This window comes from Prenolepis imparis, unplaced genomic scaffold, assembly GCF_030444845.1.
Source record: "Prenolepis imparis isolate NDT839.2.m4 unplaced genomic scaffold, iyPreImpa1.0 SCAF_17, whole genome shotgun sequence".
NCBI classification, from domain to species: domain Eukaryota; kingdom Metazoa; phylum Arthropoda; class Insecta; order Hymenoptera; family Formicidae; genus Prenolepis; species Prenolepis imparis.
In genome coordinates, this window is record NW_028141175.1 from 1722110 (window position 1) to 1739235 (window position 17126).

General features: G+C 37.1%; 1 protein-coding gene across 1 annotated transcript; it reads left to right on the top strand.

Annotated features, from left to right (window-relative positions):
* Positions 1 to 9687: 9687 nt before the first annotated feature.
* LOC145946549 (zinc finger protein 711) lies at positions 9688 to 16452 on the top strand. The gene is made up of 3 exons (XM_083056217.1): positions 9688 to 9905; positions 13054 to 13231; positions 16024 to 16452. Exons 2-3 carry the CDS (start codon positions 13061 to 13063, stop codon positions 16258 to 16260), a joined length of 408 nt encoding a protein of 135 aa, XP_082912343.1. The 5' UTR covers positions 9688 to 9905; positions 13054 to 13060; the 3' UTR covers positions 16261 to 16452.
* Positions 16453 to 17126: the final 674 nt, after the last annotated feature.

Sequence of the window (17126 nt, forward strand, 5' to 3'; positions counted from 1 at the left end):
TTTCCGCCGACGAAATTAGCAGGGGACATGTTTATTGTAAATGAATCCTACTCCGAAGGCGGCTCGTGGAGGACTGCTACGTGTTCCTGGAACACAGCAGGGCAGCGGGGCACAGGCGGTTGTGGGAACAGATAAAGAGACAAAAAGAGAAAGGGAGAGAGGCATCGAGGGAGAACGAGAGAGATAGAGGATAAGGGTAGTTGCGAGGGTGCTTGTGCGCGGGCGCGGGCGCGGACGCGCGCTCGCTACTCCGATTTATGCGCCCGTTACCGAGCCCTCTGGCGCAATTAAGCTCGCGTTATAATATTGTTGTTTATTCTGAGCCCCGACTGCGAAGCGTTAACCACCCTTCCGTTTTGCCTTCCCACCCCTTTTCACTCCCCCCGCTCTGCCTCTATCCCCGCTACACACCACCCCCGCAAACCCCTAATCTTCCTGACGCGGCGAGACTGGAGAGACGCTCTTGCCTCGACTTTCAGCATCAGCGCGCCAATGCCGGCTTGCTAACCAACCGCTTTCCCGAGGGATTGCCGAGAACGAAGTTCCGTTTTGTTTGTTCCGGCGGGGCCGTCTTTGATTGGGAGACTCGCGTTAATTCCGAGTTATTTCGACGCGCGGTCACGTGTGTGCTAATGAAACCTACTTCCGGTGGGAGTAGCATGTGCGCGTGGACGACACAACTTATCGTGATTTGCGATTTTACCCCCGATTAGAGGATATCGTATTCTCTAAACTCTAAAGCATAATTTTTTGCAATTAATTGCGATTATTATTGCACAGCAAGTATATTTTTGTGAAATAATTAAAATTTAATTAATTAAAAATTACGTTGTCATATCCAGTCATCCATTTGTTGACTCGAAGCGATACTTTTCTTATTTCTTATTTGTATTGTAATTTAATTTTTATACAGTTAAATTTTACAATACTTATATTATACCTAACAAAATAGGAAAATATAAAAAATTATTTTATAAAATAACTTTTTATGAATGGAATTGTATGTATATGTTTTATTTTTAATTTTTCAAAAATAATTTAACGATATAATTTGTCTGTGTATATATGATTTAGCTCCCTGTTTTTATAAATTTCAGAAATCGATAATCTCAATCGATCGATTTATGTTTTTCAGTTTTACTTTTACGTAAAACGAGTCACGTATAATAATGCCTGAATGCTCATTGATCAAACCGGTTTTACGGCGCGATAATAGCGAAAGTGATGAAATCAATGAGCCCTTGATAATTCTCGGGAAAAAAATTAGCAAAATTTGAAAGTAAAATCGCGATATTGACAATTTTTTCATAATAAATAAATGTATCCAATTAACTAGCGATCTAATTTCATATGAGAAAAGTATTAAGATAAATATAAATATTTTTCATAAAAATTTGAAAATAAAGTAAAAGAGAATAAAAGACTTGATATATATATAACATATGTATGTATATATAAAATAATAGGTTTTAATTATAATTTCTATATTATATTCTCAAAATTATTTTTATTATATGACATTATAGGATAAAAGGCCATATACATGGTCAATATTTCTAATTTACCAAAAGAATGTAAAGATATAGAAAATATCTTTTTATACTGATCCCCCCCCCCCCAATAAGCGCATATATATGTACATATGTATTTTTTGAAAAATTTTATTTATTTGGGACTCTTTCAGAGTTTCTTTTTCAATGAGAGAAATCTTAAAACATTATCACAGTCCTATTGAAAGAGAGAAATTTCTCAGCGTCACTCGAGATGCAATTAATGAAGAGAGTCGTTTAGATCATTTTATTCGATTATAAAGAACGACAAAGAGAAGAAAAAGAAGAAATAAAGAAAGGAAGGAGAAGGAGGAGGAGACGAGACGCGCGGACGATGCATGAAACGTAAATACTTGGAGCTGGCCGAGCACTCTCGACCTGCTGAGGTGGGTGGAATCGACGATTCCAGCCAGGACGATGGCTGAGGTGGGATCGTGATGGACCGTGATGGCGGTGTGGTCGTGCAACGATGCCGAAGAGGAGGCTGGACCGGAGTGAACCGAAGGTGATGCATGGCCGACGGTTTCTACGGCGGGCGAAGAAATAAAGAATAAGAAGAATATCCGCTTCGCCGGGTCCAGAGCCGGCCCCCTGGAGCAAACGCTGTCATAACTCAATCCCACCTTCGTCCGCTCGTACGTCCGTACGTCCGTCCTGCACCGGACCGGTGCAGGTTGCACCTGCATTTGTCTCTCTCCTTCGCCGATATCTTCACTCTTTTCTTCTCTTTCTCGCTTCTCTGTCGTATCTCTCCTCTCGTCGAGGGCTGATCTTGATCATGGCGAAGTACGAGCTCGATGTGGAGCCATCGAGATCTACCTCCTTGCTCATTAGATTCCATCGATGCTTTTTTTCCCCGACTTTCTCGTTACGGAGAATAGAGGGAGATTATAATACATTGCGCGCGAAGGCGCGATTGCGAATATACGCGTGAATTTTATCTCGCTTTTATATACATATAATATGTATTATGTTTTCATTTTATACTCTTACAATTTCCTCGTAATGGATATTAACAATGGTATCATTAATTTAAATTCTCTGTACGTGTGATGATATTTGCTTTTATATTATTTTTTACTATTTTTATACATTTATTCGCAGAATATTCTTCACACAGAATATAAATAAATAATATTTCAAGATTTTGAATCTTTATCTCTTATATATGTATAGTAACATCAAAGTTTACTATATATAATTTTCATTCTTTCAATCGCAGTAAAAAGTATTAAAAAAAAACAAGTTTTTCATTTTTGACACTTTACCATCAGTAAAAGGATAATCGCTTTAAGAAAATTCGTACCATAGAAAAAGCTAAAATTATAATATAGTCCTTTGAATCGTAATGAATCGATATTTATAAAAAATTAAAGGGGAAAATGCAATAGAGAGCAAAAGTTTTATATATAAGAATTATAAGAATGTATCCTCGAGAATACAAGGACTTGGCTGTAATTATTTAATTCTTCTATTTGCAAGATCTTTGATTTATAGCTCGTCATTCGAGTTTTGCCCAATTCACCGAAATTGCAGACAAAGCCAAAAGCAAAGTATAAAACGATGATACGGCGCGGTTCTAAGCGCGAGGATATGTCAGTGACACACGAGTCGAAGTCGAACAATACGGCGAAGTCATGCATAAATCATTTGCAGTAATAAAGATCCACTTGTCGCGGCCGGATATTTATGAATCGCCCTCGGTTCTCCGCGCGCCAGAAGAGAATCACCTTTTAGCTCTCGCGTCGGTCCGGATGAACGATCGTCCGATTTCGAGATAATCGAAGAGGTCAGGGGCGGAGGGGACTAGAGCGCTGACTTGGAGACCGGGAAGACGTAGAGAGGCGAAAAGGGAAAGAAAGAGGGCCGCAAGGGGCCGGGTGAGGAAAAAGGGGGCCAGAGGAGAGGAAGAAGAAGAAGAAGAAGAAGACGACGCGGGGTCGTTCGTTGTAGAGGCCGCAGACCGACAGATCGAGCGAAGGACCGCGAGGCCATAAATACCTCAGCGCGTTCAGCCAATTAAAACAAATCATTTTAATGCGCAACCTTTTTAATTAATGCCCGTGCTCGCTCGCTCCCATCCGCATCTCTCCTCTCGCATAGTACACGGTCGCTTCAGAACCGTGGCTCTCTGCCATTCCCATCCCAGAGCGATTGGAGAGAGAAGAGCTGTATTAACCTATACGTCATTATATCCTGCTTGACTCTCCTCACGCTATATATGTTTGCGATCACTACAGACTACAGACCGACCAGCAATCCTGACTGAGCCAATCTTTCTAGCGAAGACTACTATACTTTGCTAATTTTAATTTCAGACTGAATTTTCGCATGAGCGTTGTGCGAGAAACTTTCGGCGTTTTCTTCATCTCCATACATTTACGTTTTTTTTTTTCAATCTCTCTTTTTCTCTCTCCGCACGCATGTGTGTTTGTGTGTGTAAAAAAAGAAGAGAAAAAGAATATTTATTAAAATTTTTCCTTTTTAATTCTTTTTAACTTTTGCTTCCTTATTAGTTATATAGGTACGGATATCAGCAAAGATCTTAATCGTCTTATGAAGTTTCGCGGTCATAAAGTTGAATTACCAACATATACTTACAGGCTTGTTAGACAGAGCAAAAATTGTAAAATTATCGCCGTTTGAAACTGTAAATATTACTCAATTTTTTTCATTGCATCATAGTTACATACGCTTTAGCGCATTCTTGCAACTAACGTATATATATTAGATTTGTTCAAGCCAATTTGATATGATATACATATGTACATGATATGAGATATGAGATGATAAAGTGATTACATGACTTACGCAATTAGGAAGAATTTATTACACTTTTTGTAATAATGTTTCGATATGCGAGAGAAATCAGATTTTAACAAATAAAATAAATATATATCAATTAACAAGACTAACATTCCGCAAATTAATGCAATATCTAATCTAAAAATATATCTTTTATTTCGTTTATTAAAATCTCTTTTATCGTTTATTAAAATCTCTTTTAATTTTTATTATTAAAAAATGTTTCTATTTATCAAAGAAATTAAATCTTTATTTAACCGAGTATTAACAAACACGTTATTTCATCATAAATCATTATATTTCACAAATCGGTCAAAGCTACTAGTCCAAATTTGAGACACAAAGACAATCACATGTATGTACACGTTTGTATCGCTTTGATACGTGTGATACAAGTGCCCAATCAACGAAAGCGCGTGAGATAAAGTGAAACCTAAGCTTCGCCCGTCGTGGCTTTTATATACTGCAATAAGGTCCAGATAGAATAAAAAGCGTTAAAAATTTGCGTAAGATGCTATAAAGTCGTCAAACCGTTTAATGGCAACAACGCGACACGCTCGATCGTCCGAAGGGATTGCGTGACCCTGAAGAGGCGGTGGTCCGCGAGGCGAGGCCGCCCGGAAATCGCGGTTGTCTCCCGCAAGACGAGTTTCTCCCTCCGCGAAGAAAATGTTCTCGCGCGTCACCGCGCGCGGCCGTTTATTGACGTGGATATAACGACGATCACGCGGCGACACGAATTAGACTTTTAAATAGCGGTCGGAACTCTAAGAGCCGCCGCGGCGACGTTGGTACGTATTTCACGAGATGACGGCGGACGTCGCGCGCTAAATCATCCGCCGGTGACCGCATCCGCTTGCCCAATCGAGCAACTGAAGCTCCCCTTAACGATCTCTTGTCACGCCTGCGACATTCCACCGAAAAACGCGGACGGAGAGACTCGGCCTCCACCTTCTTCTACTTCTTCTTCTTCTTCTTCTTCTTCTTCTTCTTCTTCTTTTCCTTCTTTTCCTTTTCTTCCCTCTTTACCTCTAGCTCTCTCTCGCTCTCGCATCAATGTGTCTCGTCGCTTCCGACCGGCGCCGATATTAATACTGTTCTATCAGAATTCCAGCGGGGTCTCATGCGCTCGCCTAGCCTCGCGCGCGAGATTTCTCAATGTCATAATTCAAGCGCCGGGTGTACCGAGCGATCGATATGGATGACGGTCACGGTACATTTTACACTTTTCGGTTGATCTGAGCTCTCGCGTGAGATTGACGCGTCTTGCTCTCGCTTGCGGCAGATTATTATTATATATATATTTTTAGCGCTGTCTGAAGTTCTCTTGTGCACAATATACCTATGTTTTGTAAACTTATAAATGGTAATAATATAATGTCGGATAATTCCATCATGTCATTGTATATGAATTTTTAAAGCATGATTTTAAAGTACACCTATATAGAAAATTGCATAAGTATACTTCTTTCTCTTTTATAAAAATACTCAAAGAAAGATATTAAGTAGATTAAGTCCCTCTTATACATCGTTAAGTGATTATAAATTTGGGCTTGTTCGTGGATATTGATAGTACATAGAAATTGACGTTCTCTACGCCCTATATGCGTACACCAAGTAAGATTTCATGTATTTCACGTTCTCCTTTGCGAGAGTGCGTTATTATGAGAGAAATATCTCTCGAGGCGTCATAACGCGATGTGAGAAAATATGACTTTACATGTATATCGCGTTACTCTCTGTCACTTTTATCGCCGACTTCAATCCACCGGAAAAATCTTGTCTTCGGATACTTTAGCTATTATAATTCAGCGCAATTACGACGTTCATGAAGCGAATCTTGAATCGCGGCCACTATAGCAACCTTGATACAATCACGTTTGTCATTAATTTCTTACAAAGAAACGATCCACGAGTAATTTCTTTGATTTGATTGTAACGAGGATTTTATTATTTCCGTGGTGTATGAAACGTGCCGTGAACATACAAGAAACAATCGTGTTTCCACGGCTAACTAAATTATGCTTCTTCCTCGTGAGTCTCGCGATCGTCGCACGAAATAAAATCTGTATAAACATTCTTGCTTCATAGTGCTACGATCGGATATATCTACTAATTGGCGATTTAGAATTGCAATTGAACTCTCAGTTCTTAACTTATATTTCTCGTTCAAAATGTCCCCGATATTATATACAAGAGAATTATCGAATTTCTATTTATTTTATTTATTTTTTTTACATTCAATTTTTATATTTATACAATAAGAAATTATCATTGAGATCTATAGATATATTTTATATTTAAAATAAATTATATTGCGATTGTCGATTTATAGATTTTAATTTTTTTAAGAGTTTAAGCTTGCTGCCAATTGCAATATTATAAATACAGTCAAAACACACACACACACACACAATAAAATACATGGGGTGAGATATGCTGAGTTCATATATATGAAAAAGTAAAAGATGCAATCAAAATACCCGTATAATCAAAGGAGCCGAAAAAACGCTTAATCCATCGGACATAAACTCTCAAACATTACGGTGCCAAACAGCTTAACGTTGAGCAGGGTTTAACATTTTCGCAGAGCGTATTTTAAGGAATCTTCATTGAGCAACGAAAAATGTGAGATTTTATATACTCACACTTTTACCGCAAATTTGTTTATCTGTATAAACATTTATCGTTTTTACATCACTTTGTGTTGTAAAATATATCTACAACTATATCAACAAAATAAAACATGAGTTGCGAAATATTTTGTTTATACGTTGTAAATAGTGGCTTGGATTTATAGATGATAATGAAATTTAGATTACATTAAAGAAGCATCATAAACATTATAAACATGAATTTTCGCAGATCTATAACTTGTCAACAACTCGAATGTCTGAAAAGATACTTTTTTTTAGATGCCTTTGGCAACTTTATGAATTTTTGAACTGTTAAAAAGTTGCATAGTTTATTAACTATGTTCTGTATCTTCTCTCTCGCCACGTATTTACGTTAAAAAGTTTCGCTACAACACGTTGCGACGTGCGATTAAAATTCTCAGTTATTTTCTATCATAACTTTTGTAAGAAAAATGGTTGAAGCGAAACACGGTAACACACGGCGAACAGAAGCCACGATACATTCCCGGATTAGCCAATCGAGACACCTTTGCCGAGGAAGCCCGAAATCCGATATGACGGAGTAAGATCACACGTCTCTGACTCTTATCTTTATTCGGCTCTCACCTTTGCGCCTCTCTATTCACTGCCCCGCACGCAAGCGAAACGCGTAAGCACGCGAGAGTACCTGTTTCCATACAGGGGCCACCGCAGGTATCCACCGCGAGTCCAGACACGCAGCTCACACTACCTGGCTCGCAGGTGCAAGCCCATGTCCGAAGGCTCGTGCGAGAGGGTGTATATATCCTGATTATTGTAAAACTCGGCGTGTTATATATATAAGTACTTGCGTGGTTAATTGAGTAGGCAGTCTCGATGCTGTCTTTATAGGATGCCCAAAATCTTCATGGGTTTAGTCGTCTTCTTTATCTTTCTTTCTGTCTCTTTTCTTTCGCCTCGTTTCTCTCATTCCTTCAGAAAGCTCCGAGAATTATCCCCGATATATATTGTCGAGCTAACATCTAAAAAATCCGTGTCTTTCGTTCTCTTTCTTCCGGCCTTGTCCGGATTCGAGACTCGTCGACGGGAATGTGTACCGCGGACAAGATTACTAAAGATAAATGCAGAAAGTTGGCCGCGATTTCGATAATATCACGAAAGCATTCGGATTAGATGTTTGCAAAGAACACATCTTGCCGACGACATCATCTTGTATATCTTTCCTTGCTTGAGGTCCTTTGTAAAACACGCGTATACTGTCACAATGCAGCTTCTTAAGAAATATCTTTCTTAATTACACATTTATACATATATATATATATATATATATATATATATATAAATGTGTAATTAAGAAAGATATTTCTTAAGAAAAAATCTGCAACACATATGTCTACATATATATATATATGTAGACATATATGTGTTGCAGATTTTTTAAAATGAGACTAAACTAAACTTGATTTATATGTAAAGGACCGAATCTTTATTTTAGACTAGCTTTTTATAAAGAGTTTAAACTTATTTAGAAAGAACCTATGACATGTTAATAGCAAACACACATAAAATGCTTCTATATATTAAAGCAATGAAATTATTTTCTAGATCTTGTCAGAAAATGTATATAAAACGCGTGTTTTTTTTTAAAATTTAATATAAAGAATAAATTTATTGCCTTTTTTTCGCGCGATAGGAGATCGCAACAATTTGCATTAATAACATGCATCACATTTAAGATATGTCAAGTGGTCAAGCAGATTGATGCACATTTATCGTGTTTGCGATCGCGGGTCGGCCGTTAATTAAAAGTGCCGCCACGTGTTTATCGCATTTACGAGTTTCTCGGCTTGGCTTCTGCTAATTCAAGTTGCTTCGAAACGATCCGGAGAACGGAATGTTCGTTTCCATCTAATTATAAAGCAGCCGTATTGCACTCGCGTATTTCACTTGCTCTTAAAGGATGGGAAATTCCGCGTGGCACGAAGCACGCGGCAACGTGCAGGACTAGATCCGGCCTCAATACTTCTTGTTAACTCACTTAACGCAACACGGCAAGTTCACTAACCGTATAGATCGTCACCCCCTGACAGAAACTATTTAAAGTGCGGTGCCTGTATGTTGTACTCCACCAGCGTAGCGGCGAGTTGATATAAGATGCAACAGCTGCGATCGGATCGTGTAAACGGGCCGATGCTCACACGCGTACCAAGAATACGCGAGACCATTGTGCTGTCTTATTACTAGGTTGTGAATTTAACGAAAGCGCTAAAGGGCTCTCTCGCCCCACCGCGGAATCATTATTCGCGACACGCCGTGCCGATAGCGATATTCCAAAAATCCTACGAAATCGCCGATGCATTTCCAAGATGCGCCGCAACATCTATTAGCAAAACTATTGTTATATCTTTAAGTATATATCTTTGTTATAAAAAAAAGTAGGCTAAATGTGAAATGTAAGATACTGACAATGAGATGCATATTTTGACTTGAATGTTTTGTCTTGTTTGAACAATTTTTGTTTTTTTAAAAACGTATTCTCTAGCAAAGACATTTAATTTTACGTTTATTTTTTTGATAATCATATATATTCTTTTGCTTATTATTTACATCTATTGCTTATAGTATAAGATGTAAGAAAGAATTTTTAGCGATTAGTGAAGCCTATATTTGAAAATATGTCCTACATACATTTTAAAGCTATGTAATTTAGAAAAAGAAATATATATTCATTTTTTTTGTTTAGACATGCCCTTCGACAACACATACTGCGACACGCTGGTAAAAAGTACAAGTGTGGACTTCCAGGATGTCCTACGATTCTTCGTAGTGCATCTGAATTGAAAAGCCACCGAAGATTGGTTCATGATAACATCGAGAAACAATATCCATGTCCTAACTGCTCTTATGCTGCAAAAACAAAGACACAATTGCATAGGTAAGCAAGGAGCTAGATTATAATTTATTGATTATTACAGTGTGATAAATTATATTAGATTGATTATTGTTCTCTTCTCTCTCTCTCTCTCTCTCTCTCTCTTTCTCATACACACTCTTAAGAATTTCAAAATACATCTTGAATGTATATAAAAAAAGTACAATCTTAAAAATAAAGCTATACATTTTTTATGAAATAAGCTATCTCAAGTCTAAATAAAAATTACGAAATCTTAAATTTTATATAAGCTATTAATTTCATGAGAGAAATTTCCAAATGCGCACGCGTAAATAATCTTATCGTCATCCGTTGAAAAAAGAGAAGAGACGAATTTGTGAATGCAAATACGTTATCAAAAGTGCAACGATTATATTACATTATGAATATTACGAACGCTCGATACTTAAAACTCCGTTAGCTATCGCTGAAACGCGCGGATGTTGAGTCAAGATGACATGCGTTTCGATGTGAGAGATATATCTTTTTAATAATTCAGTCCGCGTACGATCCACGGCTCCATCTCGTAAGGGCTGACTTCTCGGACTGCCGATATTATTGACATTAATTTTAATCGAGGTCGGGGGACGCATTCTTGTGCCATTAATCGCGCGGCTCACGAATCGCGTATGTATGATCGATGTCTTCGAAGAAGCGGAAAATTAATTGCGAGGACGCAAGTACTCGCGTCGCGCGCCGTTACGCATACGTAATTACGAGGACGCGGACAGTGAAAGAATCAATCTTCGTGGATTATTGATAGAGACAACGGGGAGGATATAATTTGAAGAGTAATTTATCGAAAATCCGATTATACATCTCTGTGCGCGCGCGCGGCGAATGGCCTACTCGATACTCGGTAATTTTCCCCTATCGTCTTTTATCTCCTAGATTTATTCTCTCCAGTTATTTTAAGATTCACAATTGAACGCTCACGCGACGCTCTGTGTATTTGAATTAATTTACTGTTCAATGATTCATTCGGACATGAGATATTTTCATTCCACTTTGCTGATCCTATATGTGTAATATTTTGTAAAAAAGCAGAATATAGAAAATGGAATATTGAGAAATACATATATCAATGTTTATATTGATATTTTTTGTCATCAATCTTTAAGTTAAGTTGTAAGTTTATTAGATGACAGCGCTTGACCATTAAAAGGAATATTATAGATAAGAGATTTTAGGTAAACTGAATCTATTTGCTAACATAAGAGTTAAATATTGCATAATCGATTTATTTATGCCATTCATCAAAATGTATGTAGAAATTTGCCTCCATCAATCTCTAAATATTTTTTTCGATCAATATTCACTCCTGCAACAACTGATTATATCTTGACGACACATTCGCGCAAAATCAAGGGTATTAAGGTAAACCTTAATAAGACTAATTTAGCGGGCAAAATGTTTTTAATAAATTATTGTCTTCTTTGACGTTACGCTTTTTTTTTCCATTTCATGACAGCTTTCGAAGAGTAGAGAAAAAATACGAATGTCGCGAGAGATAGAGAGAGGAAGAGAGAGAGAGAGAGAGAGAGAGAGAGAGAGAGAGTGAGAGAGAGGCGAGAACAAACGAGAGGAATGGCGCCGTCTTGATGGCGAGAGAAAGATGGAGATGGAGAACCACGAAAGCGGAAGTTGCGTGCAGCAACCGGCTAAGTGCGGGCAACCCGTTATGATCGTCCGCGCATGGCGATGGTCGCCGCGATATTTCATCGCGAATTGAGTACTTACTACGTGAGTCGAACTCAACGCAACCGCAGAGTATATATCGCGCGGACTCTCTCACTTCCACCGACGCTTCTCTTCCGCGTATGTCCATTCGTCGTCCTCCCATTCTCTCTTTCTCAGTCTTTTCCTCCCTGTCGCGATCTCGCTGCGAGAATAAATCACGCAGGATTTTAATTAAACGTGTCACGCATCTCAAACCTGATATACACGTAGCCCGACCAAAAGCAGCGTGGCTGCCCTATAATATCGCGCACGCATATCGCATCGTTCATAATCACCGTGGGCCGCGACTGCGACAATGAACTTTGCGAAAAACGGAAGAGGAGAGAACACCCCTATGTGAGGGGAGGATATATCTCTGACTCGATCTCGCGTCTTCCAGGCCGAAAAAATGTATACATAGTTTAAGCTTCATGCTCTGTGATTATACATATAAAGATTATATGTATATAAGTATTTTTGATCTATATATAGAACGAGGGAGGAAGGCGGAAACTCACAAATTATTTTATCCAAATTTTAATAAATGAATTATAAATAACTATAAATTAATTTTTAATTATAAACTTAATTAGTTATTAAAAAGAAACAAAGTCGAAGGCTCTAGTATTAAATATCTAAAATTGGGAGAACGGACTAATGAAGAGCCAGGCACGCTAAACAATAAGATTCTTTTTCTTTTAATGGGATTTATTGATTGATTAGAATTAGATAAATGTCGGTCTCTTGCGATTGGATCATAATCAGCAATTATTAAACAGGATATAAGACAATAAAATTAATTAGTCAGTAGTTACAGTGAGTTATTTTGGAAGAATAGAATTGACAAATTTCTTGTAAATCGATGAACATGTTGAAAATGCTCCCGCTACTGGAAATATTCCAGATATTCTCTCTATCTCCTTGCTCATAGAGTTTTCCTCTTGATGACTCATATACTTATTTTTTTCTACCGAGACTACCCCGGCAACACGATTACTTCATGCGTGACATCGCTATGACGCCCCGACAGATATATTTTCAAGATTAGATACTCTCGATACATGTATCGACTTTACCTCGGTATAGAAAGTTTATCTGGCGCTAATAGCTGCGTTGACCGGTATTAGCGCTTGGGCGTTAATCAGACTTTCATAAAATGCTTCGATTGGCTTCAATAAATTTCGCATCCGTTCAATTCCAATGGGAATTTTCATTTAATGGTAATAATCGTGCATATCGGATACGTAAATCCTTATCATTATGCTTTAATTGCCTGCGTCAGTGGATTCAACACCGAAAGGGTCTAATTAACGGAAAGAACGGATCGTGTAACGATCGCTTTCATAAAATTGCGCGAATTTGCAAGAAGATTTTACGATTGCCGATTATTAATGATTATTATTTTAATTTAAAGTAATTATATTAATTTCAGGCATAGGATGAGGCACGAAGATTCTGCAAACGCCGAGAAGATTCAAACTCACTTCTGCACTTACGACAGTTGCAATTTTAAGACAAAAATCAGTTCTCACTTACGGAGACACATGCGATTGCATACAGGCTCCAAACCATACAAATGTCGGCATTGTTCTTATGCGAGTAACACTTTGGTAAGTCGCTGTGTCACATATATAGTATATACAAATACGTTTCTTCAAACATGAGAAGAAAAATTTTTCAAAACTCAATCATGCACACTATCGCGACAACTATAATTGATTTTATATTTTTAACAAATAGTGAAATACAAAAAATTTTTTATGTTTTTGCTATATAGCTGCAATATATGTATATTGTATAATAACATAATAGAATAATGACGCTACTGCTACAAAATAACACGACTTTCTTCGCGACCATTCGCGATCTTTGCAATCAATAAGAGAAATCTAATTTCTTTAATTTAATTTAATTTAATTTTGATTGACAAAACAAAAAATCTAGAATAATTGTAGCAACATGCATGATGGAGTTTTGAAAAATTCCTCGCATGCAATTCATCTACGCATACAACACACATTTCGCATTTCGCGCGATATGTGAGCATGATATTTACGGGCGTCAATCGAAACTTAAACTTACTTTGAGGTTGACTTGTTCTTGTATCCCCGACGTCGACCAATTTTTGTCCTGGCAGTGACTCTCAATGATAAATTAAGCAAAGTACACCTTAACGTTTGGACCGCGCCGCCGCCGCCGCTGCTGCCGCCGAGGCGCGATAAGATAACGAGTTAATTGTGCTCACTGGATGCCCACACACGCACAGGCTAGTCATATCGAGCGGCTGGTATGCTAATGTTCTTTGAAGCTTCAGTTGGGATGCGACTCGCATACGAGGTCTTCGTGTCTCTCTTTGATAGCGACATAAACTCATTTCAGTGATTCTCAGTCGTGTTCGTGAATGCATTTATCAGATATTTCTCGTTTTCGGTCTATATATAAAACGAAGAAGAATCTTATATTTTGATGTTTCTCACGATACAAATGTAGAAATTAAAGAATACAAATAATTGTTTTTATTAAGATATACAACAAGATATATACATTTATCTCGGTCGAATATTAATAATTTTAATTAAAGTTTAAATTGATTTTTTAGATAAAGAAGAAGATGTTTTGACTTGGCTTTCTTTCTTCTTCCTTTAACAATATGATTTATTTCGGATAGTTATATGCCTTTTTTGTCGATTGATACTTTTGCTCTCGCTTTGCAAACGTATTCCTTTCTGAGAGATGTTTTCGCCGAGTCCGATTCATTCTTGGCTGTGAAGTTAGGTTTCGTCGTCAGGTGATGACACCGCTGCTCAGGCTCAGAGTCTTGCGGTCAGTCTCGCGCGAGACGTGCAGCGTGGTGGACGTGTATAGACGCGCGAATCTAATAGAAGTTCAGATATTTTGATCGAAAGATTCTTGTAGAAAATTCTATTTTTTTTGTTCTTTGTTAAAGATTTAAATATTGTATTTTTATGCATGCATTGCAATAATAATTTTTATGCATGCGTTGCAATTTTTGAGATTTTATTATCAAAGAATAATATAACTTCTCTCGCTTCGCGCGCTTAATTGTATTCGGCATTAGATTAAACGAAATGAGGACATAAAAAAATATATATAGAAAGAGAGATGTGCAGAGTGTTTCAGGAGGAATGGTCAGCATTCTAGGACTTGATTGTACATATCACATATTTTAAGTAAAAAAGTTTATATAAACATATGCCCCTATTCTAGACGGTTATAAAGATACAAAACGTTCAAGTTTAAGAACGAATACATTCATTAACTTAATAGAACCAAATGGGCTATGAAACAATTATATTAAATTTTCGTATTTCATGGAATTTAGTTCTAATAAGTTAATGAATGTATTTGTTCTTAAAACTGAATATATTGTATTTTTATAACCATCCAGAATGGGACACATGTTTATATAAACTTTTTTGCTTAAAATGATGTGTATACAATCATATCTTAGAATACTGACCATTCCTTCTGAAACACTCTGTATATATATATATATAAAAAGACTTTTTTAACATCTTGCTGTATTACATTTCAAAAATTATTAATTAAATTCTCTCATCTGTGATTCTCTCAGTTGTAAAAAACGAGTCATGCATCTTTCGCCCTAAGCTGAAACAACCTACTTTATTTGATGTGAAAAAATTTAACTCGTGGGGAAATCCAAATTAGCCTAATCATATAATCATGCTAGATTTTCATGACAATAGACACAACTTTTCGTGTCACACCAAATCCGCGAGACCACCCATAGCGATGTGAACGAGGCTTAATTTGCACACGTCACGGTGCGTTGCTCGCGAAAAGATTTACTTATGGGAAATTAAATTTGATGTTGCCGTTGCCATCAACGGCTCGTATATAAGCTCTCCTGGTAGGAAGATGTTTACGACTACGACTGGCTACTTAGACTGAGAGAATAAAGCGCCTTTAAATGTGCCAACGGCGTAGCCAATAAACGCGAGCATCCGGTTTTGCGGCGAACAGACTTCTCAGTCACCAGTGGATATCCACTATCGAACGGAAAGTCGATTCAATTCGAAATTCAACTCGGCACGAAACGCAGCAATTTTTGTTCTTTATGTCAAGTCGTTGTGAAAGATTCCTTTATATATGTTTTTAGTTTAAATAAAATTTTAAATAGCTACGCCTGACAGTATAGTTTTGGAGAATTTATTGGACATATGAAAGCTCTGTAAAATCATGCTTGATTTGTCTAGTAAATATTATTGGAATATCAATATCGATTACTGACTTTTAATTGCATAGCTATTAAGAATGCTAAGATTTTTATTGTATATCAATTGTCACAGCAGTCGCTATTACAAATTCTAATAATATTATTCATCTCTGTTTATATTATGGATAATTTTTATGTCCGCAGGAAAATCTCCGGAAGCACATCCTATCAACGAATTTACATCCAGGTAAGACAATTTATGCATGTGATTTTTGCAGAGGAAAGACGTCGAAGCCATTCTGCACGAATTTTACCAAGGAACTTCGTGCTCATTTGTTAGAAGTTCACGCAAATGACTTTCCGACACCAAATGATGCAAATAATTACGTCCTCGGGATTTTTTCCGTCAATTCCAGCGCCAACGTTTCTACATCCAATTAATAAAAAAAATATCAGGAAAGGTAGCAGTTATTTAATTTACATACATAATTTGATTAAGTCGGCCCTATCTTCATTGATATATAAGACATAAGAATATATTAAACATGTAATGTAAATGATTTTAATAGATTTTTTGCTGTTATAAATATATTATATATTTAAGAATTTTGCCAACAATTGATAAAATATGTTTTATTATACAACATAAAGAAAATCGGATTAATATTTTATAAAAATTTTTTGACTTTGATTATTGTACAAAATTTCATTATTAATAAAATTGATAAAATAATTTGACATAATTTGAGATGCCAATACTTTATTTCTTTCAAACCATCATCGATATCGCTGCATCATACATATACATATAGTACGTTTGTATCAGTTTTTTTTATGCCGATTTCTCAAAAGATGAGCATCGTCCTTGGCTGCCGCGCGAGCCAGTAAAATCGTATCGAGTCAGGAAGTAGTTAAAGTGATGTACGATCACGTGGCATGGTATATAACTTGGACACGTATAGAATCGAATCTTTATGCTCGATGCACGGTGCGACGCGAGACATTACGAGGAGATTGCCGTTGTCCACCTGCGTGATGCAGCACGTGCGTGCTTTAACTACGAGGAAGAGGGGTAGGGGAGAGCAAAACGCGCACTTACAACAGTTGGCACATAAGAATTCAAAGGTAATTACATACCATTCGTGGATACTTTTTACCGATGTTCTTTATTTATGCCCACCACATGAATCCGAATAGAGAAATGTGGTTACCTTAGTTATATATATCGATATTATAAAGGGAAATAAAATTAACCGCGCTCGCGGTTTATACTCTGTATTCAATTCTCGCACAATTAGGCTGAGGTT

Bases quoted from the DNA above. Each gene is read 5' to 3' on its own strand.
- LOC145946549 (XM_083056217.1), top strand. From the start codon at position 13,061: ATGAGGCACGAAGATTCTGCAAACGCCGAGAAGATTCAAACTCACTTC. The intron at 13,232-16,023 runs GTAAGTCGCTGT...TTATGTCCGCAG, and splicing joins CTTATGCGAGTAACACTTTG to GAAAATCTCCGGAAGCACAT.